This window comes from Atta colombica, unplaced genomic scaffold, assembly GCF_001594045.1.
Source record: "Atta colombica isolate Treedump-2 unplaced genomic scaffold, Acol1.0 scaffold19, whole genome shotgun sequence".
In the NCBI taxonomy this organism is placed as follows: Eukaryota; Metazoa; Arthropoda; class Insecta; order Hymenoptera; family Formicidae; genus Atta; species Atta colombica.
Genome location: NW_017259282.1, coordinates 746,535 through 773,236, shown reverse-complemented (window position 1 = coordinate 773,236; position 26,702 = coordinate 746,535). Strand labels below are relative to the sequence as shown.

General features: G+C 32.3%; 1 protein-coding gene across 2 annotated transcripts in view; it reads right to left on the bottom strand.

Moving 5' to 3' along the window:
• Positions 1 to 25,976, bottom strand: part of LOC108686811 (surfeit locus protein 1) — a 50,134-nt gene extending 24,158 nt beyond the window's left edge. The window contains exon 1 of one of the 2 annotated variants that reach the window (XM_018192283.1): positions 25,673 to 25,976. In XM_018192283.1, coding sequence (XP_018047772.1) covers positions 25,673 to 25,876 — 204 coding nt within the window. In that variant the 5' untranslated portion in view covers positions 25,877 to 25,976. Of the gene's footprint in view, positions 1 to 25,668 lie in introns of both variants that reach the window. The other variant, XM_018192284.1, reaches the window with a different exon arrangement.
• Positions 25,977 to 26,702: the final 726 nt, after the last annotated feature.

Below are 26,702 nucleotides of genomic sequence, written 5' to 3'. Positions count from 1 at the left end.
ATATATTATAAATACTATTGGGAGTACAAATTAGTTCGGTCCGTTTTTTTTGTGTTCAAAAATGCATTTATTTCAAAACAAAATGAATGAATAGATCAATTAAAATATTGTCCATCGCTGCCTACTACTTTTTCCTATCTATCAGGCAATTTTCGAATTCCATCCCGAAAAAATGACTCGTCTTTGGAGGCGATCCAATTTTGGAGCCAATTTTCGATTTTTGCGAAAGAAGTGAACTTGTGACTTGTTATATCCTTCGAAACAGTAGTGAGAAGGAGCAATGTCCAGAGAATACAGCGGTAAAACATCCTATTTGAACGTTTCCAAATATTTTTTTACGACTTTAGCGACATGAGGCCGAACGTTATCATGAAGAAGAATAATTTTATCATGTCTTTGCTCGTATTCCGGTCGTTTTTCTCGCAATGCAAGGCTCAAACGAATCAATTGTAGCCGATACCGATCGCCCGTAATGGAATCGCCAAGTTCAGCAGCTCATAGTAAATAAGACTCTTTTGGTCTCATCAGATACAGAGCATGATCTTCGAACCATGAATGTTCGGCCGTGGTATTGATGTTGAGGTCGATGACAATGATTGACCGGACTTAGCGTAGTATTTTTTCTTCTTAGGATTGTCGTAGAATATCCACTTCTCATCTCCAGTCACAATCCGATGCAAAAAACCTTTTCTTTGTTGTCTTTGAATCAGTTGTTCGCAAGTGAAAAATCACCTTTCAACGTCTCTCGGTTTCAGTTCATACTCAATTTCCTTGTTTTTGAATCATTCCCATGGCTCTCAATCATACAGAAACGGCTTGTTGAGTTACTCCCAATGATTCTGCAAGCTTCTCTTACGTTTGCGACTCTGATCTTCTTCGAGTAATGCTTCTAATTCTTTGTCTTCGAATTTTTTTGGCTGTCCAGAGCGAGGCTTGTCTTTAACGCTGAAATCTCCATCCTTGAAACCTCGAAACCATTCCCTACATGATTTATCAGTTGGAGCAGTGTCATCATAAACTTCGACAAGCATTCGATGGGCTTCAGCCGCACTTTTTTCCAATTAAAGCAGAAAATCAAAACTTCCCGCAAATGCTGCTTGGTTAACATAAAATTCGACATTTCAAACACAATAAAAATCAAGATTTTTGTATGAAACTCAATGCGATATAAACTGAATATTATTAGCAGATTTAACCTCTCTGAAATCGCCAAAATCAGCTATCACTATGAACCATTCACAACAGCTGGAGCCATCTTTAGGACCGAAACGGACCGAACTAATTTATACTCCCAATATATTACACATATAGTGTATCTCAATACTATACATATATTGTAAATATCTTTTAACGATATTTGATATGGACACCAATGAGAGACTATTAAAAACTTTTACTCAATTTTAGATGGCAATTTTTCGGCGGTATACAAATTTATATCAATTATCGAAAATCAGTCAGGGTTGCCACAGACGTAGAAAACTGAAAAAAGTCAGGGAAATTATCTTATAAAGAAGAGCTCGTTATAATCATTCAGTGGAAGCCCAAAAAAAAAGAAAAAGGAAATTAATTGCAAATTATTAATTCATATTTCAAGTTTTATTTATAATATATTGATATAAAGGAACACGAGTAATTAATTAAATCTTAATTTAACGATATATGATCGAAAAGTTTGAAGTATCAAAGACTATAATGTCGCTAATGATTATAGAGACTTTAAAATATACTTACAAATAATAATAATAATTGTTTGATAAAAATGAGCTGAAAATTTGCATTAAAAAAAAAATACAACTTCGTAATTCCATTTTTATGCAGACGCGTATTATAAGACAAAATTTGCTAAATTAACTTGTTTGATTTCAAACATCCACTTCTTCAGAGAGCAGTCATGCGCGGGAAACAGTTTGCGGTTACAGGAAAAAAGTCGTATACTATGTATATTTCGGTTTCATTTCATAAAAATTAAAGATAGTATCATTTGGATTAAGTAAATAATAATAAAGACAGTATCACTTGGATTTTATTTTTGATTTTGATAATAGAATTTAATTTGGCGTCACAGTTGTTGATATCAATTCAAATAATCATTAAGTATCATTAGATAAATATTCATATATTTATTTAATGGCATGGTATAAAGAAATGGAATATAACTTTGTGCTAGTTCTTAGTATCAAATCTTTTAAAAGAATAATACATATCATTAAAGTTAATATTATTTATATAATTTGGTATCCGAATTACATGGAATTTAACTTGGCGCCAATTTTGTTGACACCAAATCTTTTATACGAATGATACGAATGATATCATTCAGAGTGAGATTAAATAAATAACAAGAGACAATCAAAAAAATATCATTTGTGTTTTACATTTTAATTTGATAGAATTTAACTTGATTAGTTAAGATTGTAGCATCTGGGTTTTAATTTTTCATTTGATACATTAATTTTTTCGAAGAGTAATAATTTTTGATATAGAATTAAAATTGCCATTACTTAGGTTGGATTAAGAAGAATTCAATAAGAATATCTTTGAAAAAAAATTAAAATTACTATTATTCTACTACAAACACAAACACATTAGTCAATTCCGCGGCCAATTGACGTTGGTGAAATAATATATTCAAAATATCTTGTTCCTGCGGGCAAGTATACATTGAAGAAACTGGAAAAATAGTGAATCTATGAATAGAAGAACACTGACGTGATGTCAGGCTAAAACACGTCACGCAATCAGCATTATCAGAACACAACATCGAAACAGGACATCAAATACTGTTTGACAAAACGACCATAATAACCAATATTACATCATACTTTCCAAGAAAGTATAGAGAAGCCATAGAGATACAAAAAACATCCTAACAATCTAAAGAGATAATGGCTATAACATAAATAAAATAAAACCATTCTCCCGATTATTGAAGACAGACCGATTTCCCTCATAATTCTCTTCTTTCCCATTACTCCAACAAGTAGTAATATAAAAAGGAACGATCCGGAAGAATAGCTCAGTATCAGGCTGCTCCTCAGCCTGATGAAGTGGAATGCAAAGTACACAAAACGTTGGCATTCCAAGAATCTGAACACAGAAGAAACTCGCGAAACGCATAATCTTTATATAGAAAGCACCCGTGGAAGCCTCAAGAATATTCTTTTAAACTTATAAATATTGTTTATAAAATATATTTTTAAAATATTTAATATTAAAATAATTTTATGTACATTGTATGTGTTAATAAATATATAAATATAATTAAATTAAATAATAAATAAAATATATATTTATGTATATTGAAGTATATAATTATAATTTAACTTGTATGAATGAAGTATGTTTCAATATGACATTTACATTGACATATCTCAATAATAAATATAAAAAATACATCAAAAAGTTTCATGATTTCAATGGAAATATAAGATGGTGCCATTAATTTTATTATGATTACAATTATTAAAATCAGGATAAAGATACGTTGAATTTTTTTAAATAAAGATATTTTAAAAAATCAGTTTCTTTTTTAAATACTAAAAAAATTAATAAGTGATAAATGCTTTTGAAAATTAAAAGGTTTTTAGCACTCGGTTGAATACTTTGTGTAATGCTAATATCAACGATACTGTATAACATTCATGCATTATAATTCGAAAAGTACATAAAAAATTATTTTATTCATGTTTTGAAAAATTCTTGAAGTTGACAATTCTTGAATTTGTAAGAATATGCATTAATAAATTTAATATATCTTAATTTTGACAATGCTGTTAATTCAAAATTGAACTAATGGTAATGTCTTTTATCGCTTTCGAAGTTATGAAACTTATGTAACCGAAACATTTAGAACAATTATTAAGATAACGATGATTCTACTACACGCGCACACTGTTTGTTTGTGTGTGTATGTGTGTATATATATAAAATTATATTTTATTCATTGATAATCGAATCTCCCAGCTTCATTGTGAATGATATAAGCGACATATGTAAAATAGATGGTATATATCAATACCTTTTAAAAGAAGTATATACATCAATAAAAAGAAAAATTGATGAAATCGAAAGCACATCTATATAATAAACAAAAATATACGCATCAGAATTTTATCTCGCATTCTACATTCTATTTTATGAAGTTTATTAATTAGTACAATCTGTATTTCAATCTGTATTTTTTTTTTTATTAAATTTATTTGCTTCGTTTGCTCTTAATTTTTTTGTAAAAATATATCATATAATAATGAATGCGCAATCAACAACGCGGAAAACTATCAACAATATAATCTTTTAACCTTTAAACTATAACGTTCGAAAAAAATCATATATTAGTAACGACGATCTAACAAATCACTATTGTGTTTCCATGCTTATCATAGCAATTTTATTTCTTTATAATGAAAAAATATGTCTTTAATTATTCTAAATACTTGTAGATGAGAGAAGGGGAAAAAAGATGTTTTAATATGAAAATTAATAAAAATAAATCTCATATATAAAAGAAATAAAATATATTTAAATGATGATAAACATTGAAGTTCAATAAGAAAAAAAAATCTTTCTTACATCATGCAATAAATAAGAGCTAAAATGTATAAAATGTATTTCATTGTATTTCAATGTATTTCATTTTCAATTAATGGTTTTTGTTCTAACTTATATACAAAAAGAAGTTAAAAAAAAAGAAAGAAAAAAAGAAAATCGGTCAATACTTTATCAATTACTTTATTTTAGATACATAATATTTCTTTTCTTGTAGTATAAACAAAATACAAATTTATAATTCATTTTATATATTTTATAAAAAAAAAAAACGATTATTATGTGTGAAAAATATAAAAAAACACAAAATAGTAAGAAAAAGTTATACAACTATTATGGAAGGGCGCGCGCATATGACTTCACAATGAAAAGAGAGGTGCCGAGTTATTTAAAATTGCATTTACAATTAATTGATTAAGTTTCCCAATGGAAACTGTTCTCGAAAGAAGATAGAGTTTTCACTGGTCGACATCTTTAATCGAGCTTTAATTAATTAGTTTTAAGACTTCTTAATTAATTAGTTTTAAGACTGTCTTCTTTTGAACACTCACCAGTCAAAGGTAAAGTTGATCATTGCTTGTCTTCGAAAAGAATAATCTCAGTACTCATTGCTTTAAATCATATGAAGAACGTTGTCTATTTTTCCATAACATGAAAATATAATTATGCCAGGTCTCGTCCGAATGGACGATATGTGCATTTCGATGCGCTATTCCCAGGAAACTTTTAAGTGAGAAAACAACGCTGTTCTGCGTCGCTGTCCTCCGCGTACGCGCAGGCGGCGGCCATCATTGTTTTTTTCTGTTTCCCAACAGTCATTCCCTGTGTTTCTGGTAAACTTTTTGCGAATCTGGCAGTTTTAATGTCACCCAAATGGATAAATCTTCGCACAATTCGAGGAAGAGGAAGAGATCATCGTCCACCGATCGTCTCGCAGCTCTGGAGGAAAAAATGACACGCCTGATCGAGGCGTTGTCTCGTGCGTGGAAAAGTGCATCTCGTTCCCCCTCGTCCTACAGGTCGGCATTGAGCACGAGCTGCATATACCGTGCGTTAAGTCGAGGCCCGATATCAAGGGACGGAAACATCTTCCATCCGAAGGCGGTCCATCTCGGACCCCTCAGACGAGGACTCCCTGGCAGCGCTTGCGCGAAAGGTAAGGCCAGAACATCCGCATACCATAGGTATGCACTCACCGGATCTGCATTTGTGGAATGCAAGCCAGAAGTCGACACAGCCTTTCCGACTAATCGGAATTCCCCCTTACTTTTCAGAATTAGGGGATAGTAAAGAAGTGATACCCACGATATTGCCATCAATCGCCAGGAACAACTCTCGATATTCCCGTTGTTTCGGAATCAGATGATGAGAATGCGGATGCTTTAACGAGACAGCTTTTTGGCAACAACTTTATAAATGTCGAAACGCAGCCTTGAAACAGCCTGTTACGACTAGGTGGTAATCTCTTGCACAGGGGTTTCGATATCGAACCAAGGAAGATCCTTATAAAAAAATACTTCCTATCAGTGTCCTTTTTAAAAGTCCCCAGGTTAGGAATGTAAGTCAGCATTGAAAAATAATTCAATTGTGAAAAGGGATGAGTTTCATTGTAGAGACCAGGATCAGGTCGGCACCGCCTTAGGCGAAGCTATTACAAAAAGCCTAGTACTCAGCTTTCACTGAATCCCGAGGCCCGAGCGGCTGTTTCAAAAGTCAACGACAGGGCGATTTTAGCTATTTTAGCGTCTGTCCTTGTTAAGAAGAGCGCAGACCAAGCCAACGCTCAATCTTTTAGCTAAAAGTACGGCTATCCTAACGGATGACCTTCTGTTTGGTATATCATTTGGAGAGAAAATGAAAAAGGCTATCACTTGGGAAAAGGATATTGTCAAAGCTCCACTGTAATTTCCAAGAAGATGCAACAATCAATTAAACAGACGGCGCAAGGTACCTGTGCTAAACCGGGAAACGCTCACGCCCCTGCATACAGAGCGAGATCGGCGGCAAGGAGAGCAAGGACGCTGGGCAGCAGTCGCCAATCACTACACCGGCACTGTTCGCACTCAAGGAGACGATAAATGCCAGGTAAAGGTAGCTGGCAAATTATCGTCTTTCCTTTCCCAGTGGAAACAAATTACATCGAACCCGAGAAGCTATCACAGATTATAGACTTCTCTTTGCTAGCTATCTCCCATCTCAGGAGATGGAACCATTAGTTCATCTATCTCAATCCGAAGAGTATAATTGTTACTTAGAGATTGTTAGATTATGTGACAAAGGGGCAATTGAACCGGTGACAGACTGCGAGGGACAATTCTTATCCTCTTTTTTTTTATCTAGAAACCTTCTGGAGGCTGGAGATTCATCCTAAATCTGAAGCGTCTCAATAATTTTATTAGAGCTCCTCACTTTAAAATGAAAAATTGGAAGACGGTCGTCCGCCTTCTCTCTTCGGGAGACTTTCTAGCCTCAATCGATCTCGAAGAGACTAATCCCGATTCATGAAAACAACAGAAAGTTCCTTCGATTTCAGGACTGTCTCTATCAATTCCGAGCTCTGCCGTTCGGATTGTCATCCGCTCCATATATCTTTATAAAGATATTAAAACCCGTGTTATCATCACTCAGAGATAAGGGTTATCTATCTAGGGTTATCAGGTAGCATATTTAGATGATTTTCTTTTTATTAGAGACTCACGAAGGGCGTGCTTGGAAAATATTGCTGCCTTAAGCCTATTGTCCTCATTAAGATTTTTAAGATCCTACCGCTTCTTTTTTAATACAGACAATTCCTCAGGACAAGAGAGATAAGCTTTTCTGAAAAACGCTTACGATGCTACGCTTATGGACATGCAAGATCCGGCTCTTCGCAAGTTACATTGGTTCCCTGCCTGGATTGTTTCAATCTGCCCTGCTGTACAATACGGGATCCTCCATACTAAGATTTTAGAGAGAGAAAAATTTTTAGCCCTTTCAGCGGCAGACAAGAATTTCAATTCTCTGATGACTTTACCACCCTTGATCAGAGAAGATCTTCTTTGAGAAAAAGTTTTAGTAAACCCGACTCAGGCTAACACCATTAGATCAGATCATTTCGCTATGGAAATTTTTACGGATGCATCCCTAACAGGGTGGGACGCAGTCTGCGGCGAAACACGAGTTTTGGTCAACAGAAGAAAAACAGAATCATATCAATTTTTTAGAACTTCTAGCGGTGTTTCATGTTTTAAAATCCATATATAATCCGTTTACAACCCACATGAGAGGATGCGATATCTTGTTAAGAGTAGCCTCTACAGCTCTTTCTTACATCAACCGCATGGACTCAATTAAGTTTCCGTACCTATCGAGCCTTGCATGAAGGATCTGAGAATGGTGTGCGACACGAGACTTTTTTTATTTATGCCGCATACATCCCTTCAGCTCAAAATGTTGAGATGCTGAGCAGATGCTGAATCTCGGATGATCTCGGAGGAAACTGAATGGGTCTTAAATCAAGCGTTTTAACAAAATTGAGTCTCATTTTGATCGATTCGATATCGATTTGTTTGCCTTTGTAATCAATGCTAAGTGTCCTAAATTCGTCTCCTTGCTCTCAGATCCTCTGGCTTTCGCAGTTGACGCATTCTCGTTAGATTGGGGCAATTTCTATTTTTATGCGTTCCCCCTTTTGCTAAAGTGCTTCGGAAAATCATTGTTGACAAAGCAGAAGGAATCCTGGTTGTCCCCTAGTGGCCAGCACAGCTATGATTCGCCTTATCAGTAACCAACCAATCTATTTTGAATCGGATTCTAATATGTTGTCATCCCCTTTTCACTCGGCATGGAGCAGAATTTCCCGGTGACAGCGAAATTATCCGCCAGGCCTTCTTATTAAGAGGTACACCGGCGTCAGCGTTAGACGCTTGCATCCCTATCGGATCATACAATCGCGTATATCAAACCTCTCAGATTATGGTAGATTCTGTAAGAAAAACCAGATATGCTGTTTTTCCCCGCCTGTATCATCAGTGCTCGAATTTTTATCTGTAACTCTTCCAAATATGGGTTTGTACTCATCTCTAAACACGTAAACATCGCGCGGTCATTTCCCTTCTCTCTGCAAACGAGGTGGGATCACACCCACTCGTTAACCGATTTTTTTTTAGGGGATAACTTGTCTAAAAGCGCCCCCGATTATGATTTTATTTGGGATCTTTCTCCGATGATCCAGTACAATCCTAGCATCTTTGTATCCTCACGAGAATTTATCATTTGAGCTTATCTCCAGAAAGCTTACAACTCTGTTAGCACTCTGCACAGAGATTACAAATCTTAGTGATTATTCAACTCTCTCAAATTTCGATACATTGGTGATTAGAATTCCAGCAAGACTTAAGACATCTAGAATTGGAAGATCCCAACTTCTTCTTATTTTCAGACAATTCTGGGAGAGGCCGGAGCTTCGTGTATTTTCTCTATTTAAATATTATGTTAATCTCACGCATGACCTGATTTCATCAGGTAGATTGTGACACACTCTGTATTTCTCGCCTTCTCCATAAACCGGTCTCGTCCCAAACTTTAGGCCGTTAGATCAAAATTGTATTAGCGGCAGCAGGAATTCTTTAATATTTTCGGCTCATGCCACACTAGACACGCCTCGACCTCATTGGCGGCTAGTAAAGGCGTCAATTTGGATGAACGGTTGGTTGAAACGAGATTTCAACAGTTTTCGCTCATTTTTACAATCGATCAATAATTACAGATCCAGCATTCAACTTGCAATTCTTAAGACAACTTAGCCATCGCTTATTTATTCAACCTGTGAAACACAAAAAGTTGTAGAGCTTCAAATAAAAGAAACACACTTTTATTTATATTAACAGTAAAACAAATCTGAATGTTAAAGATCTACACATATCCATCCGGACAAGATATGGCATAATTGAATGGATAGGCTCTCCTGCCCACTCGTTCTTCAGATTTGTCGGCTTTATATTAGGTGTACAACTTTGCTTCCGCCGTTTTCCTATAGATGGCTTTAGCGGTAAGTGGTCGAAATAAATAGATCATAGACGTCATACAATAAACTTGGGCATCTGTCAACATAATCCCATAGACGATTTGTGTCTGCATCATAAAGTTATTCTCGATTGAAAATGTCAGTTTACGAGCCAAATTCTCGTCATTTGCGGGAGGTTTTAATTTTTTGCTTCAATATGAAGAAATCTGCGGCTGAGGCTCATCGAATGCTCTCAAATACTTATGGTGAGGCCGCTATTAGTGAAAGAACGTGTCGTGAGTGGTTTCAACGCTTCAAGAATGGTGATTTTGACGTCCAAGGTCATGCTCTGTATTTAGTGGGACCAGCTCGGCGTAGTGTATTATGAACTGTTAAAACCGACTGAAACAATCACAGGCGATCGGTATCGAACGCAATTGATGCGTTTGAGCCGAGCATTGAAAGACAAACGGCCGCAATACAACGAGAGACACGATGAAGTGATTTTGCAGCATGACAATGCTCGACCCCATGTTGCGAAAGTGGTCAAGACATACTTGGAAACGTTGAAATGGGAAGTCCTACCCCACCCGCCGTATTCTCCAGACGTTGCTCTCTATGACTATCACTTGTTTCGATCAATGGCACACGGCCTGGCTGACCAGCACTTCCGGTCTTATGAAGAAGTAAAAAATTGGATGGGTTCGTGGATAGCCTCAAAAGATGACCAGTTTTTTCGACGCGGGATTTGTACGCTACCCGAAATATGGGAGAAAATAGTGGCCAGCGATGGACAATACTTTGAATCATAATAATGTATAAATGTATAACCAGTTTTTTACAATAAAGCCTCGAATTTCGGAAAAAAACGGCGGAAGCAAAGTTGTACACCTAATATGATGGCCGCTACTTGCGCTGAGGACAGAGACGCAGGATGGCGTTGTTTTCTCACTTAAAAATTTCCTAGGAATAGCGCATCGAAATGCGATTACACATATCCATCCGGACCAGACAAGAGCATAATTGGAGTCCAACTTCACGGTAAGTTCGTTCAATTTTTCAAATGTAGAATTCTATGATTCGTTTGTCAAAAAATGTTTTACAAAAATGATCATGTAAATTTAAAATCATTCACATCTATCATAATGATGCCATATTATCACATTTTGAATTATTTAGGCATGAAAAGAGTTTCGACCATTATAGGCTTCAATATGCTTACTTAGTATTTAATTTAAATACGGTCTTAATAAAATCATTTATTATTGGAAAAAAAATTTAGTATAAAAAATGTAGGTATCTGAAATACACAATTGAAATAATAATCTTTTTGCTAAGACTTTTTCAGAACAATTCAATAAATTATAGGATTAAATAAAGAAACGTAGCTCAGTGACTAAAATTTATTAGTCAAACATGCACTTTATACTCAAATGTGTTTCAATAAACCGAAGAAACAAGAAAGAACTAAAAATTTCCTGGTTACAATTACTTTGCAAAACAATTAGTTAGGATATTTTTTATCTCGTCGTCCTATTCCAGATTTTTTAAAAATGCTTCTAGATCAATTTATTGCTGAGATAATGCAAGTTTAGCTTGCTAATTTAAACATGTAAAATCAGATATACACAAGCGCCGAGCGGCCCAGTTTTCCCTACTTCACACGACGGCGCGATACCTCCGCTCCACTCTACACATTCCCGCACCGAAACTTTTAAATAGTTTATAGTTAGAAATTTTTTTGACGACAAAAAAATTCGAGAATTTAGAAATAATAAATTTAATTCTTCCTTTATAAATTAATGCAAGTTGCAATTCTTAATCTTAAAAATTAGAGCCAGTGATTTTTTTTAAAAAGAAAAATGTCAGCCTCTATACAATAACATTCTTTTTTTGTAGAAAAACGGCAGCTATTGAATGCTATTTGATACAATATATATTAAGAATTATTCCATTTTTTTATAAGAGAAATAGACATTTTTCTAGATCATTTTTCGAAGTTGTTTCGAAAAGAATTTAATTGCAAAAATTGTTTTGTTATTAAATATATGTGATAGTGCAACTCTTGGAAAAGAAAAATCACCTCCGTAGTTTGCTATGCGACTGCTCAAAGATTTAGAAATTGAGTTTCCTGCAGACAAATTTTTAGTAAACAAATTGTTTTTTGCAAAAGCTAATAAATATTTCAGGCTAAAACACACGGAGGATTTTTCTTTATAACGAAAACTATATTTTACAAGAATTTCAAAGTCTTGCGTTTAAATTTCGATGAATAGAGGGAGAGTGAAAAAAAGGCTTTTTTCGATGATCTTTATTTTTCTTCGACTTATTTAATAATGGACTGATCTTAACATTTTATGTCTCACTTTGTAAGTATTTCGAATTCCTATATTTTTTAATACTAAATACTTTTTTCCATACAGCAGCTTTCATTCTATAAACGAAAAAACTGCTTTTTATAATTATCCAAATGTTTTTCGCATATTCCCCACACGAGTCACGAGTCTCAAACGTATTTCATCAACATCAACATTAACATTTCTTTTCTGATGGCCTTCTGAAGTTTTTTGTAAAAAGAAATGCCAGTTTACAATTTTTTCAATTCAAACCCTAATTCTACTGGATTAGTACATAGGCCGGTATTCATAGACTTGAATCTTGTATTTCGTCTTAGACAAGAATCAGACTACGTATTGAAGATTGAAATTGAAGATTGAAAGATTGAAATTTGATCAATCAAAATAATAGGAACTAAAATTTCTTTATCCTTGGTCAAATTTCAATTTACAATCTTCAATCTCAATCATCAAGTAATCTGATTCCAACCTTAAAGTACAGTCTTATGCCCGTATCAGAATACAGATTGATGATTATGATTAACGCCCGGTTCGACTTCAACCAATCACGATGATTCAGTATAGTAAAATTGGGCAACGTTAATTATAATCATCAATTCGTAGTCTGATATGAGCATAAAAAGGATCCTAAATCAACAAAAATTACCAACAATTGCAGATTGCCATTTCTTCGAATTACCTTTAAAATTACCAAAATTACCTTTTATACAATAAAAGTATGAACAAAAAAAAACATCGCCCACACTAAATTTGACAAGAAAATTGAAGAAAAAATTAAAAATTCACTTTATTTCAGCTCTTACAGCTGTCATCTCAGACTTAGTGCAGAAATTCTATAAGTCGTACGTTTCAAATGATACCTTCTCCAGAAACGTATGACATACACAAACAATCCTGAGCATACAAAATTGTGATCGAAGGCCTAATAAAAAAGATTTTGCAAAATTAAACTCGTCTATATTACTCGTCTATATTTACCAAATAAATGATAATTTTTGTATAACAATTACTCTTTCCCTCTTTTATAGATTCGAAAATACTTTTCCAGCATTAAAGTATACACTTTAATACACGTTTGTGAGATGGATTTTATGCCGAGAACGATAACAAATTTTTCTTAAGATTTCAATTTCGAAATTTTTTTATCGTTTTCGACGTAAACTCCACCTCATAGACATGTATTAATGCTTAACTTTAATTGTGGAAAAGAATTTTCAAATCTAAAAGAAGAAAAAAGTAATTGTTATACAAACATGATTAGTCAGTAATCATGTTTGTATAACAAACTGATTTAGATGGATTAGGATCCCTTTATAAGCCAATTCATTTACGCCTCATTTGTGATTCAGCTACATATGCACTCTATCAGACTCTATATTATCTCATAAAAGAAATATTTTACCATAAAACTCGTTTTGGTTTATACTTTACGAAGCTACGAAATCTATTAAAGAACCTGCAATTTTATTCTTAAAAACATTTTAATAAATAAAGTGATATGCTTCCTATTTATGGTGCAGACACATCCCAGGTAGCAAGATAACGTCTATCCGACGTATTGTAATTAAATAGTCTTTCTTAGCAAATCTGACATCCTATCATAAAAGTGACATGGATTTGTCACAACCACACGTCGTATTAACCAACGTTATTATTTTCGTATTATTCGTATCGTTCGTATTATTAACGGCATAAATGAATGATGTTATTAAATTGATCACTAATAATGTTATCAATATATTGTCGATTAATCATTATCTGACGTCAATAAATATATATATTGTAAATACGTCATAAATAAATGATGTCATTTAATTTAGTTTGAAAAAAAGATAACGTTACATTACACCTTTAATAAATCACATGACGTCAGTGATTCAAAATGATTACAATTTGCTGCCTAAGATGTTTTTATACCGATATTTTATCTCTAAGAAATAATATTATGTCTAATATTACTAATAAAACTTTATTAATTTCTTTCTTTATAAATAAGAATATTAAAGGCTATAACAGTAAAAACTAGATATTTAATGCTTTAAATATAATAATTCAATGTGATTTATATAGGATAGGTCATTTTAATCGCTCCAGGCAAATATCTCAAAAACTAAGAGAGATACAAGAAAAAGTTTTACATGAAAGTTGTAGGTTTTCTCTGAGGGAAAGAAGGTGGAAATAACAGATTTTAAATAGGCGATATTATCAAGGTCAGATCAAGATCAATATGAATTTTTTAAATAAAACACCCCATTTTTCATTACATATTTTTATATTATAGCTATATTATTAACACACAGTAGTTTATGAGATATATAATTCTTATGATTTTGCGCATTATATAGTATATCCCTCTTTTATAAACTCAAGTAATAAAGAATAGTTCAGCAGAAGTAGAATTTTACCGAAAAAAAATTATAAACCAGCATTTCTCTTCACGAAAATTTCGAAAGGCCATCAGAAAAGAAATGCATATATTTGAGACTCGAGATTTGTGAAAAAAAATCGAATAGTTATAAAAAGCACGTTTTTCGCTTATAAAACGAAAGATATTGATTGTATGAAATTGATTGTAAAAAAAAGTTCGATATAAAAAATCTATGTATTCGAAATATCTATAAAATGAGACGTGGAACATCAAAATCGATCTATAGTTAAGTAGAAAAAAAGATAAAAAACATTGAAAAGGACCTTTTTTAACTCGCTCTCTGTTCATTTAAACGCAAAGGTTTGAAATTTTCGTAAAATGTAGCTCTCGTAATGACGAACAAATCTAGCTCTGAATGAGCTGAAATGTTCATTAGTTTTTGTAAAAAGTGATCTTTTAGTAATAAATTGAAAAAATAAAAATTCAATAAACAAAAAATTAAAAATTTCATGGTTACAAATATTTTACGAATCTTACAAATATTTTACGAATTTGGTTAAGCTATTTGTTTATATCTCGTCGAGCTACCACAGATTTAAAAAAAATCATGTTTCTACGTTAATTTATCGCGGAAAAAATGTAAATTTAGCAAACTTTAACGCACGAAATCAGATACGCGCGAGTCACCGAGTAGTACGTGTGTGAAGTTGACACCTCATCTTTTGGCACTCGCAATAGTTCTATAATTCCTGACAGGTTTTATGAATAGTTTCGTAGATTTAGTTAAAAAAAAGTATTTAAAAAATATTGTAGTGCGCTGGTACCGCACCACAAAAATAAAGTTTTAACAGCCAGTTCCAGTCGACTTGTTGGCACTTTCGTATATATTCTTTACTCTTGCGGTGCCAGCGCGCGGGTTTAATTATTATTAAAAAGTACTTAAAGAGCAGAACTCTGAGCGAAATCTAAAAATCGTCGGAACTATTATACAACTACAAGAAAATGCCAACAAGTCGGCTGAAACTGGCTGTTAAAAGGTACTTTACTCTTGTGGTGCCAGCGCGCGGATTTAATTATTATTTAAAATAACTTAAAGATCGAAACTATTGTTAAAACCTTATCAGGAACTGTAGAACTCATCGAGAACTATAAAATTTTATAGTTTTCAATTGATTTTTTCTTGTGCCACGGGAAGTTAGCAAATTTTCAAATGTTATTTTTTTTAGCTAAATCAACGAAACTATTTATAAAACCTACTATAGAACTATAGAACTATTGCGGGTGCCAATGGAACTCTTATCAAAACTTGCGGTGCCAAAAGATGAGGTGCCAACTTCACACACATCCGAGCGGTCTTTTCCACGCGACCGCGCGCTGACTTGCTCCACTCCGCCTGGCGAGCTGCCTCGCTCGCGTTCCTCAACTTTCCATTGATTTTAAACAAACTTTTTCGACAACAAAAAATTCGAGAATTAACAATAAATTTAATTCTTTCTTGACAAATTAGTGCCAGACGAAACTCTTAATCTTAAAAATTAGAGTCACAGTGATTTTTTGAAAAAAAAATTACCTCAGCTCTTAATAATCGGAAGGTTTTTTTTTAAATTCATAAAAAAATATCAGCTGTCGAACACTTCACACAGCTATTTGATATGATGGATATTAATTCCATTTTTTTATATGAAAAAAGATACTTTTCAAAGTCATTTTATAATAATTTAACTGCAAACAATCGTTTTGTTACTAAGTGATAGTGCAACTTTTGATGAAGAAAAATCATCGCTGTGTGACTGCTCAAAGATAAAGAAATTAAGTTTTCCGCAGACAGGTTTTTAGTGAACAAATGGCTTTTTGCCATTAGGAACTCGCTTTGCAAAAAATGTAGGTATTTCGAATACCTACATTTTTTGCAAAGCTTTGAAATTCTCGTAAAATATAGCCCTCGTAATAATAACGAACAAATCTAGCCCTGAACGAACCTGAAATGTTCATTAGTTCCTAATACCTACATTTTTTTAGATGTGGAACATTAAAATCGATATATTAATTAAGTAGAAAAAAATTTTTTTAAACTGAAAAAGGCCTTCTTTTCATTTGCTTTTTACACTATTACAACTATTACAACTATTCGATTTTTTTCGCATATTTTTTTTACAAGTCTCGAGTCTGAAACATACGCATTTCTTTTTTGATAGCCTTTCGAGATTTTTGTGAAGAGAAAAGCTGGTTTACAATTTTTTTCCAGTAAAATTCTGTTTCTATTAAACTATTCTTGCTACTCGAGTTTATAAAGGAGAAGTATACTCTATAACACGTATGAAAAATCGTAAGAATTATACATCTCGTAAACTACTGCATGTTAATATGATTTATACTATTTTAAATTAATGGGAGGGATATACTTTTATTATACTACAATTTATTAAAAACTTATATATTATTTAGAATGCCTACCGCTTATTGATGCTTAGAACCGCCGAGTGGCCGAGATTGTTGAGAAAGCTTAAAACATTTTCGGTCGCTTAAAACAAGTGACTAGTATGAGAAGGAGCTCGCTATCTCGTTCATTCTCGATGTACCGAAGGCGAGCACATGTATAATTCATAGCAGGAATGCCTGGAGTTCGATTTTAGGGATCCACGTTAAAATAGGGATTTCGTTAAAATCTGATATGACCGGTTTTAAAATTGAAGTTACATCGGCCGGTTGTCACAATTCACAAATGCTACGATATATTTATGATTGCTGTCGTAATATCCAGTCGTATCAGATTTTAACAATCATGAATGTAAAAATAACTAAGAACAAAACATGAATCCCTAAAATCGAATCTCAGGCATTCCTGCTATGAACTATACATAGGCTCGTGTTTGAATGTGTGTTACAGCGCCGCATCACGATAAATGGCTGAATTTATAATACAATGAAAAATGACGTTTTGATGACGAAATTTATGTTACATGCCATTTCGTTATTATTTGCTTAATTATAAAAATGACTTGTCTCGTACTTATCAAAATTATAGTTATCGACGAAAACTAAAATTATCTTGATATTTTATATAAAAGCGTATATTTTATTCCTTTTAATGTTGTCAGACTGTTTTTCTGCCCGAATATAGGCTCATTTTACGTGCCTTTTAGACCGATGTGAACCTGGCGCTCAACTTTATCAAAAATAAAAATTAATACTGCAGGCGTTTGTACTTCGTTGTTTGCTACCGTTTGTACTTCGTTTGTACTTGTTTGTACCGATCATTATTTCGTTTGTACCTCAAACAGTTAAACAAAAAGTGAAAAATAAAAAAGCCAGCGCGCAACTTTAAAATTTTTTAATTTCATTTATGCCATTCGAAAGAGAATCGTTTGTACCCGTTTGTACCTCTCTTATTTTCGTTTGTACCTCAAAGGGTTCGGAGATACAGCGATTTCAAAATTTCATAAATGCATCAAGAGGGTAAGTCGGTCATTTTTAAAGATAACGAAATGGGACCAATGGCATTCGAAAGAGAATCGTTTGTACCCGTTTGTACCTCTCTTATTTTCGTTTTGTACCTCAAAGGGTTCGGAGATACAGCGCGTTTCAGTTTTTGCGCAACCCCTACATAGCAAATTTAGCGAATTTTAAAGATATCGAAATGGGACCATCGGCATTCGAAAAAGAATCGTTTGTACTCGTTTGTACCTCAAAGGTATAAACGATTCTTTTTCGAATGCCGTCCCATTTCGATATCTTTAAAAATGATCGACTTACCCTCTTGACGCATTTATGAAATTTTGAAATCGCTGTATCTCCGAACCCTTTGAGATACAAACGAAAATAAGAGAGGTAAAAACGGGTACAAACGATTATCTTTCGAATGGCATAAATGAAATTAAAAAATTTTAAAGTTGCGCGCTGGCCATTTTTTATTTTTCACTTTTTGTTTAAATGTTTGAGGTACAAACGAAATAATGATTGGTACAAACAAGTACAAACGAAGTACAAACGGCCTGCAGTATTAATTTTTATTTTTGATGAAGTTGAGCGCCAGATTCACATCGGTGCCTTTTATGACCATTTATTAACTGTCAAGGGAGGAAAGGACAGTTTTTATCGATTTTTACAGGTGTTTTAAAGCGATCTCGCCATTTCGTTTCGTCCAAATTATCTTTATTTAAAAATGGCATACAACATAAATTAACGTGTCATTTCTCGCTTCTGATGTCACAATTCCAACATGGCCATCGCGACTATTCAGAAGGTTTAAGATGGTTTGAAATAAGAATCGACTATGAATACGATCTTCACCTGTATTACCGACTAGATTATATAATTTTTGTATAACAAATACTTTTTTTCTCTTTCACAGTTTCAAAAATCTTTTTCTAGAATTAAAATATACGTATTAATACGTGTTTGTGAGATGGAATTTATACTGAGAATGACCAAAAATTTTGAAATTGGTATATTTTTTATCATTTTTTAATGTAATTTGGCGTCTCAAGCTGTCAAGTCAACATTTGCTCGATACGAAAATTTTGTAACCTGTATTTATAAAATAGTAATCCACAAACACGTAGCTTGTAACAAATAAGGTCAAGTTCTTAGAATTAAACTTAGACGCTTTATCGCAACAAATTTGTTATATGAAAATTGACACGAACGTGCGTGTATTGTAGGTTGCGTGAGATATTGATGTTGTAGTATCATAGAGCTTATACTATTGGAGGGGATACGGATGTCAAGCAAGACTGAGACAGAAGATGTATTTCTCTTCTATCCTCTTTTGGTACATGTAATGTAGAAAGAAAAAAAGTTATTAAGCAGGACAGAAATACATCTATCTCTCAGTCTTGCTCACACTTTCCACTCATTGTTTGGATAGGCCATTCTCTCTCTAATAGTACAAGCTCTATCAGTAGTGTGTAAAAACATGTCGATGCGCTGGAAAAACAGCGACCTCTGGTGGTACATCGTCCAGCGCATCGTCGGAATTCGAGTTTCGTTTTAAGGGGATCCTAAAGGGGATCCCGCGCCGCGCATTGACATGTTTTTATATACTACCACACCAATATTTCACTTATGATACACGCAGTCGCACATTCGTGTCAATTTTCGTAACAAATTCATCGTGATGAAGCGTCTAATGCCCCGTCTCTTCTAAGATTAAAAAAAGATTAAAAAAAGACAAAGAGTAAATTGAACTGAGACTAAAATTAATCTATGTAAAAATGGGCATAAGTCTAATTTTAAAAAGTCGACGTTATTTGTTCGTGCAAACTATGTGTGAATTATTATTTCGTAAATACAGATTGCAAAATTTTCATATCAAGCAAATGTTGTCACATATTGTCACTTGTGTGTGTCACTTGACACATATTACACTAAGAAATGATAAAAAATATATCAATTTCGGAAATTTTTGGTCGTTCTGAGCATAAACACTTCACAAACACGTATTAATATGTATATTTTAATCTTGGAAAAGGATTTTCGAATCCACGAAGGAGAAAAAAGTATTTGTTATACAAAAATTATATGATTTAATTAGTAATACAGATGGTTTTAAGATTTTCTTAAAGGAATGTTGGAATAACGACCGAACTTGATCGAAGTCAACAATAAAAATTTTTTTAATTTCAAATAAGAAAAATTGATAATAGTGACATCTTTAATTCATATATTATCGTTTCATTTCTTATATTATCGTTTTGTCTCATTCAAATGTACATCTAGTCTTATCGAATATATTGCAATTATAGAACTTATAGTGATGGAAGGGGAATATAAACGTCGAGTTGTGAGCAACATCTGTAGGACGTAAATATTTTTCTATCCTCTTCTATCCTCTTTTGGCACATGCGTAGAAAGAAGAAAAATTATTGAATAAGATAAAAATATATACAGAATACATCTTCTGTCTCTCAGATGTTGCTCACACCTTTCACTCATTGCTTGAATAGGTTATTCCGGTTTCATTATAAGTTCTATGATTTCAACCATCTCTTGCAAAATCGATCTATTGCTAGACACAATTATTTTTTTTATCATCTAAGTCTTCGCTCAGCCTTACACGTCATTTGCAGATCGATATAAATCTTTCTTTTTAAGATTTTAATCTTAGTTTAAAATAACATTAACTCAATATTATTTGTAAAGCGCTGGGTGTTGAACTGTCGTTTTGTTCACGAGTTATGAAACTTTTATATTAAGAAAACATCTATTAACCGCTGTACGAGTTGAAAAAAATGTAAGTTTTTAACTTTTTTCGATTTTATTATAAAGTCCATTGCAGTACTATTAAATTTTGCGTCTATTTTAATTCTGTAAGAGAATTTTTGATTCCGTTTAATAAATTCGGAGATTTATATCGATCTACAAAGTCCCGACAACCACTCCAGTTTTCCCTTAAGAGTCAACAGGAGAAACTATGGACACCTCTAATTGAAAACGAATTTTTTTTAATGCTGAAATTACGGCTAAAATGCTGGAACTTTTAATACTGAATTGCGTTTTAATGCGTAATTGCGTTTATACGATATTTGTGCATTTTAACGCGTAATTGCGTTTATACGATATTTGTTTTTTTTGTTTTGTTGTTATTGTTTAATCAGAAAAGGCTCCTGAAGATTCCTACAAAAGCAATTTTGTTGGAAAAAAGGCAAAATAAAAATTTATTCTGATACTTCATTCGATGTGTACTATAGTGCAATTAAGATATAATTTTATTATTAAAAAATTTTCAAGAATTAATTTGCAAATCCGATTCTGTACGCGCCTTTGCAGCTATAAAAAAAATAATTAATGATTTATTGAGACCGTAATGTGAATACACAAGTAAGAATATTAAAGCCTGTAACAATCGAAGCTGGATCTTTAATGCTTTAAATAATTTATTGTAAATTATATATAGGGGAGAGTGGCCTGAATTGGATCGTCTTCCAAATAAAACCTTTTTAATTTAAATGAATACAATTAAGCAGATTTGTGTGCTATTTGTAATGTAAAATCCTTATGACAACAGCTTGATAGTTTATTATAACATTCATAGAATAGACGCAAATAGTATTTTCTGCCATTATGTGAAAATTTTTTTAAAAAAGAAAGTTCTTATAAATCATTATTTAAAAGGTGTTAAAAATTTGAAAGATATAATTGATTTAAGATAATTAAAGGGTATAGAATTAAAAAAATATCAAGAGTTTTGTGATCACTTTTGTAATTTATTGTAAAATTTGTTCCAAAATTCGAAAGGACCCGTGTCCAAATCGAATCTCCTTTTAGATGTTCAAATCGATTTACAGTACAGTAGGTATAGGCTTGGTTGTAGTATTGGTCCAAGGAATTAAATCAGTCATAAATCATTAGACTCAGAGATTAATTGAGTTTTATTAATTTTAATTTTATTTTATTAAAAAATATAAACTATCAGTAATTTTGTTTTCTGAAAACAATCTTTATCTTCGATTATTAAATTGCTCGTTTTTACTCAATTGATTTTACTAACAAAGATGCATTAAAATATTTTAAAATTCTATCTAAAAGTTCATAAAAATAGGAGTGTTTGATTTGGGCCAGAGAATAGAACCAATAGTTCCAAATCGAACTAGAAAAAGCATTTTTACATTTTCCATTATAGTTCAACATAGGTGACAGATATGTCAACATGGTCTCAAGAAAAAAATAAAGGAAAAATGATCTTTCCAACGGCATCTTCGATTTTGCAATCGGACCTTATTTACGCCTTATAGAGAGCAAAAATTATAAATAGATCCGATTTACCCTACTCTCTCCTATACTATATATGTACATCCATATATTTGTAGTAATTTGAACTGCGCGTCGAATTATTTTCCGTACTTATAATATATTATTATTAATATAATATATTATATTAAAATATAAGTCCGACAATTAAACTACTGTAATAATATTCCGAATTAAATTAAATTGACAAACAATTTTTAATAATTTGTTTAATCAGGCATCATATTAGAAAGATGTTAATATGCTGAAAAACTATAAATAAATTTATTACGAAACATATTATTTCGGCCGGGAGACTGATGTGAACCTGGCGCTCAACTTTTATCAAAAGTAAAAATTAATATAACGTAAAAATTAATATAATATAAAAATTTGTATTTCATTTGTACCTGTTTATACCAATCATTACTTTGTTTGTATCTCAAACAGTTAAACAAAAAGTGAAAAATAAAAAATTTTATGACATTTCAAAGAGAATCATTTGTATCCGTTTATACCTTTTTTCTTTTCGTTTGTATCTTAAAGGATTCGGAGATACAACGCTTTTTAATTTTTGTGCAATTGCCACATTGGGAAATTAGCTATTTTAAAAGACATCGAAATGAGACCAATGGTATTCGAAAGAGGATCGTTTGTATCCGTTTGTATCTTTTTTATTTAAATAAAATTAAAAAATCTTAAAGTTGCGCGCTGACCATTTTTTATTTTTCACTTTTCTGTAGCTGTATCTCCGAGCCCTTTAAAGTACAAATGAAAATAAAAGAGGTTCAAATAGGTCGTAATAAAGCTGTCAAAGATGTCATAATAAAGCTGCACATAATTTATTATTTTGAATTATTTTTTATGAATTAATACTTATGCGTATCTATTTCCGCGCTGATTCTCATTAGCCTTAATCTTATTGTTATTTATTATTATAAATGAAATTAAAAAATTCTTAAGTTGCGCGTTGGCCATTTTTTATTTTTCACTTTTTGTTTAACTGTTTGAGGTACAAACGAAATAATGATCGGTACAAACAGATACAAACGAAATACAAATGCGCTACGATATTAATTTTTATTTTTGATAAAGTTGAGCGTCAGATTTATATCGGCAGTCGGGAGTCGAATCGGATCTATTGTATTTCATACAATACGAGCCCTAAGCCTTTAGATTATCGAAGCTTCGGTAATATTTTTCGCAGTAAATTTATTTATAGTTTTTCATTAACATCTCTAATATGATGCCTGATTGAAATGAATAACCTCTTAAATGTTATTCAAGATCATGTCCTACATAACATTCATTAAAATCAAGATCATTGAATTGTTTCTCTTATTTTCATTTTTACATAAAAATAAATATTCAGTGCAAAGATGAAAATAAAAAAAACAATTTCTAATGACCTTGATCTTAACAAATGTTATCTAGGACATGATCCTGAATATTCAAGAGGTTTAGCCATCGGTCAAACACCTTGCGTAATGCTAATGTCGGCGGTATTATAATTTTCAAGCCGTATAACTCAAAAAGTATTTTAGAAGAAAAAATATTTTATTATAGTGTTTTGAAAAGCTCTCGAGATATGCTATTTTTATGATTTATACTATTCTGGATTAATGGGAGGGGTATACTATTATTTTATTTTATTAAAAACTTATGTTATTTAGAATGCCCTCCTTATTGATGCCTAGGACCATCAAATCAAGATTGCCGAGAAAGCATTTTTGGTCGCTTGAAACAAGCGACTAGTCTAAGAAGGAATTCGCTATCTCGTTCATTCTCGGCAAAGCGAGTACCCGGATTTAGGTTCGTACTTAAATATGTGACTATCGATTTTGCCACCATCTAATTCGGTGTCACCAACGCAGCGGTTTTGGCTAAGTAGTCAGGAAGGCCTTAAGTAACGTATTAATGCTAATGCAGCTCTTTGATTGATTTGTGACATCTTAAGACTGAATATAAGAACTAACTATGAATACCGGCCTAGGACCTCCCCTTCAAGCCTGTATCAAACTACCGACTCTGTAAGTCGACCCGACTGCCAACTCTAACTGCTGACCAATAATAGACCAATCACAATAAAAATTCAATGTGATTCAATGTGTCTGATATGGGCTTAAGGAAATACTAGACTGACGATCAAACTTGATTGATGTCAATAATACAGATTTTTTAAATTACAAAAAAAAAGTCGAGAATAGTAACATCTTTAATTCATTTCAATATAATAAAATAATGCCCATTAGAGCCAAGATATCAGTGTGAAATTTGATTTATTTAAAATAATTACACAAATGTGTCGATCCAATTCTGATTCTTAGCAATGCTCTCACGTAAATCGAAATATTAATGAATTGGAATTACATAGTCAGCTAAGTGTAGTGATGTAGTATTGCACTTCCTCTGGTACAATGATCGAAACGTTTTTAAGCTATTAATATATCAAGCATTGAGTCTCATCTGATTCAGAGAACTTATCAACAACTTAAAAACATTCTCTTCTCTTCAATCTCAAGATTGAACTTAAGATGGTCTTGAATATAAGAACTATGAATACCAGTCAAAAGATAGTATTTATAGTTCTTATTTAGATTGGCTTAAGTATTGTCTTAAGATATTAATACGGTTCTCTGATTAGTTCCTGATATCTTAAGAATGTATTTAAAATGATCTTAAATATAAAATTTGACTGAATATTATCCTAGATTTCTTTTTACAGGCTGTGTTTCAAAATTTGCATGTATTGAAAAGCTATAGTGTATATAACATAAACTATAGATTTTCAATACTGACAATGTTCTACTTTACATAGAGCACTTGATATGCATACTAACAAATAACTTTCTATTAAATTAATTTCAGCAATACATTTAAAGAAGCTGTACTAAGCTGATATAATATGCATCCATAAATGATTAATTAAATAGTCATATTATGTATGTTTATAGGTACTTCCGAAATTAAGATTTAATAGAAAGTTATTGATTAGTACATGTATTAAGAGTTTGGTGTAAACATGATCAGTAAATTTTCGAACACAACCACAATTTATACTGTTTATATCGAGCACTTGATATGCATATTAACTAGCAACTTTCCATTAAATTATCTGAATTTTTAGCACTATATTTAAAGAATATTGTACTAAGTTGATACAATAATGCATTAAATGATTAATTAAAAATGCATTAAAATGATTAATTAAATACAAATTATGTATATGTTTACACGTGTCACTGAAATTAAGATAGTTCTATAGAAAATTACCGTTTAGTACTCGAATTAAAAACTAATTGCACCAACATTAATTTTAAGCAAAGCTTAAAATTCTCTCCCTTTTTATCAATTTAAAAAAAAAGATTTTTAAGCTTCGCATAAAATCAAAATAATTGGTCCAATCCATCGAGCCTTAAATGCACGATTTAAACTAGCTAGGCCGTAGCGCTCTATCGAGTCAGAATATGACAGATATCTTAACCTCTAAAATCTCGAACTTTAATACTTAATAACTCGTTTTTACGAGGCAAATCACCGCGTTTTTTGTCGGATTCTTTCGTTTTAAGTTGAAACACGTCAAAGTTAGTATATTATTTTATTAAGATTTGAGATGAGAGACTTCAAACAAATATTTTATTATAATATAAATAGAATTTTAGAATAGCAGATGGTAACATTACTTGCCAGTAAGGAGTATCCATATAGACCAATTTTTTCCTCCAATTTTCGATATCTATTTGTCTCAATAGCCATAGGCCTCCCCAGTTTAACTTCACTATTCTTACATCTTACTTGTGTATTTACATTACCGAATAATGACACGTGCACTCGTCTAGTGAGAGCACATTTTGCGCCTCTCAAACAACTAAAAATCTTTGTTAGATTCATATTTAACTTTTTAGTTATACAAAAAATAATTATGAAAATTTTATGTTTTCAATCATAAACAACTAATAGCGAATTCAATCAGACGCACTGGTGTATGTATAATGTATGTACGCCAGTCACAATAAGGCTGCGTTCGGAAATATCACTCGAATGCCCCCGCGTGTCATTTTATGTCATTTTATCCTTGTTATTATATTCACCGAATGTTAAATAAGGAAACAATACACCCGGATGCACTCGAGTAATATTTCCAAACGCAGTCTAAAGATTACAATTTTATATTTTTTTCAATGAGTTTTTCAATGAGTTTTTCAATGCGTTCCAAAACTCAACTCTACCAATTCTAAAGAACCCGGAGTAGTGAGGGAAAAAGTAAGTCAAAGTATATTACTCGAGTTGAACAAATTTGGAACGTGAAAAGAGAGATGAAGTCGCTAGAGATGAAGTGGCTCAAAGTATACAGCGCGTTGCTATTTCGAGCGGCCGAAGCGTTTCTATCGACGCGCTCCCATTATAATTGCAAACATTAATACCTCGATTATTATTATACGAATATCGCTAAAAGGATTTTTATGTTTATTTCTATCCCATCTATCTTCCTGTGGGCGGTTGGAGAAATTTCGCAGGACATTCTGTATATACAGATTATATATTATGTTAATAATAAAGTTTTTTTCTAAATAAGAAAGACAGTTAGTATACAATATTAAAATCGTATCATTTATATAATGTCTTAATTAATGTATGTGAGTTAATAACCTAATGTATCTCCTTGATTTTTGAAGAAATTAAGGTTTATTGAATAACTCATCTTTCGTTACATACA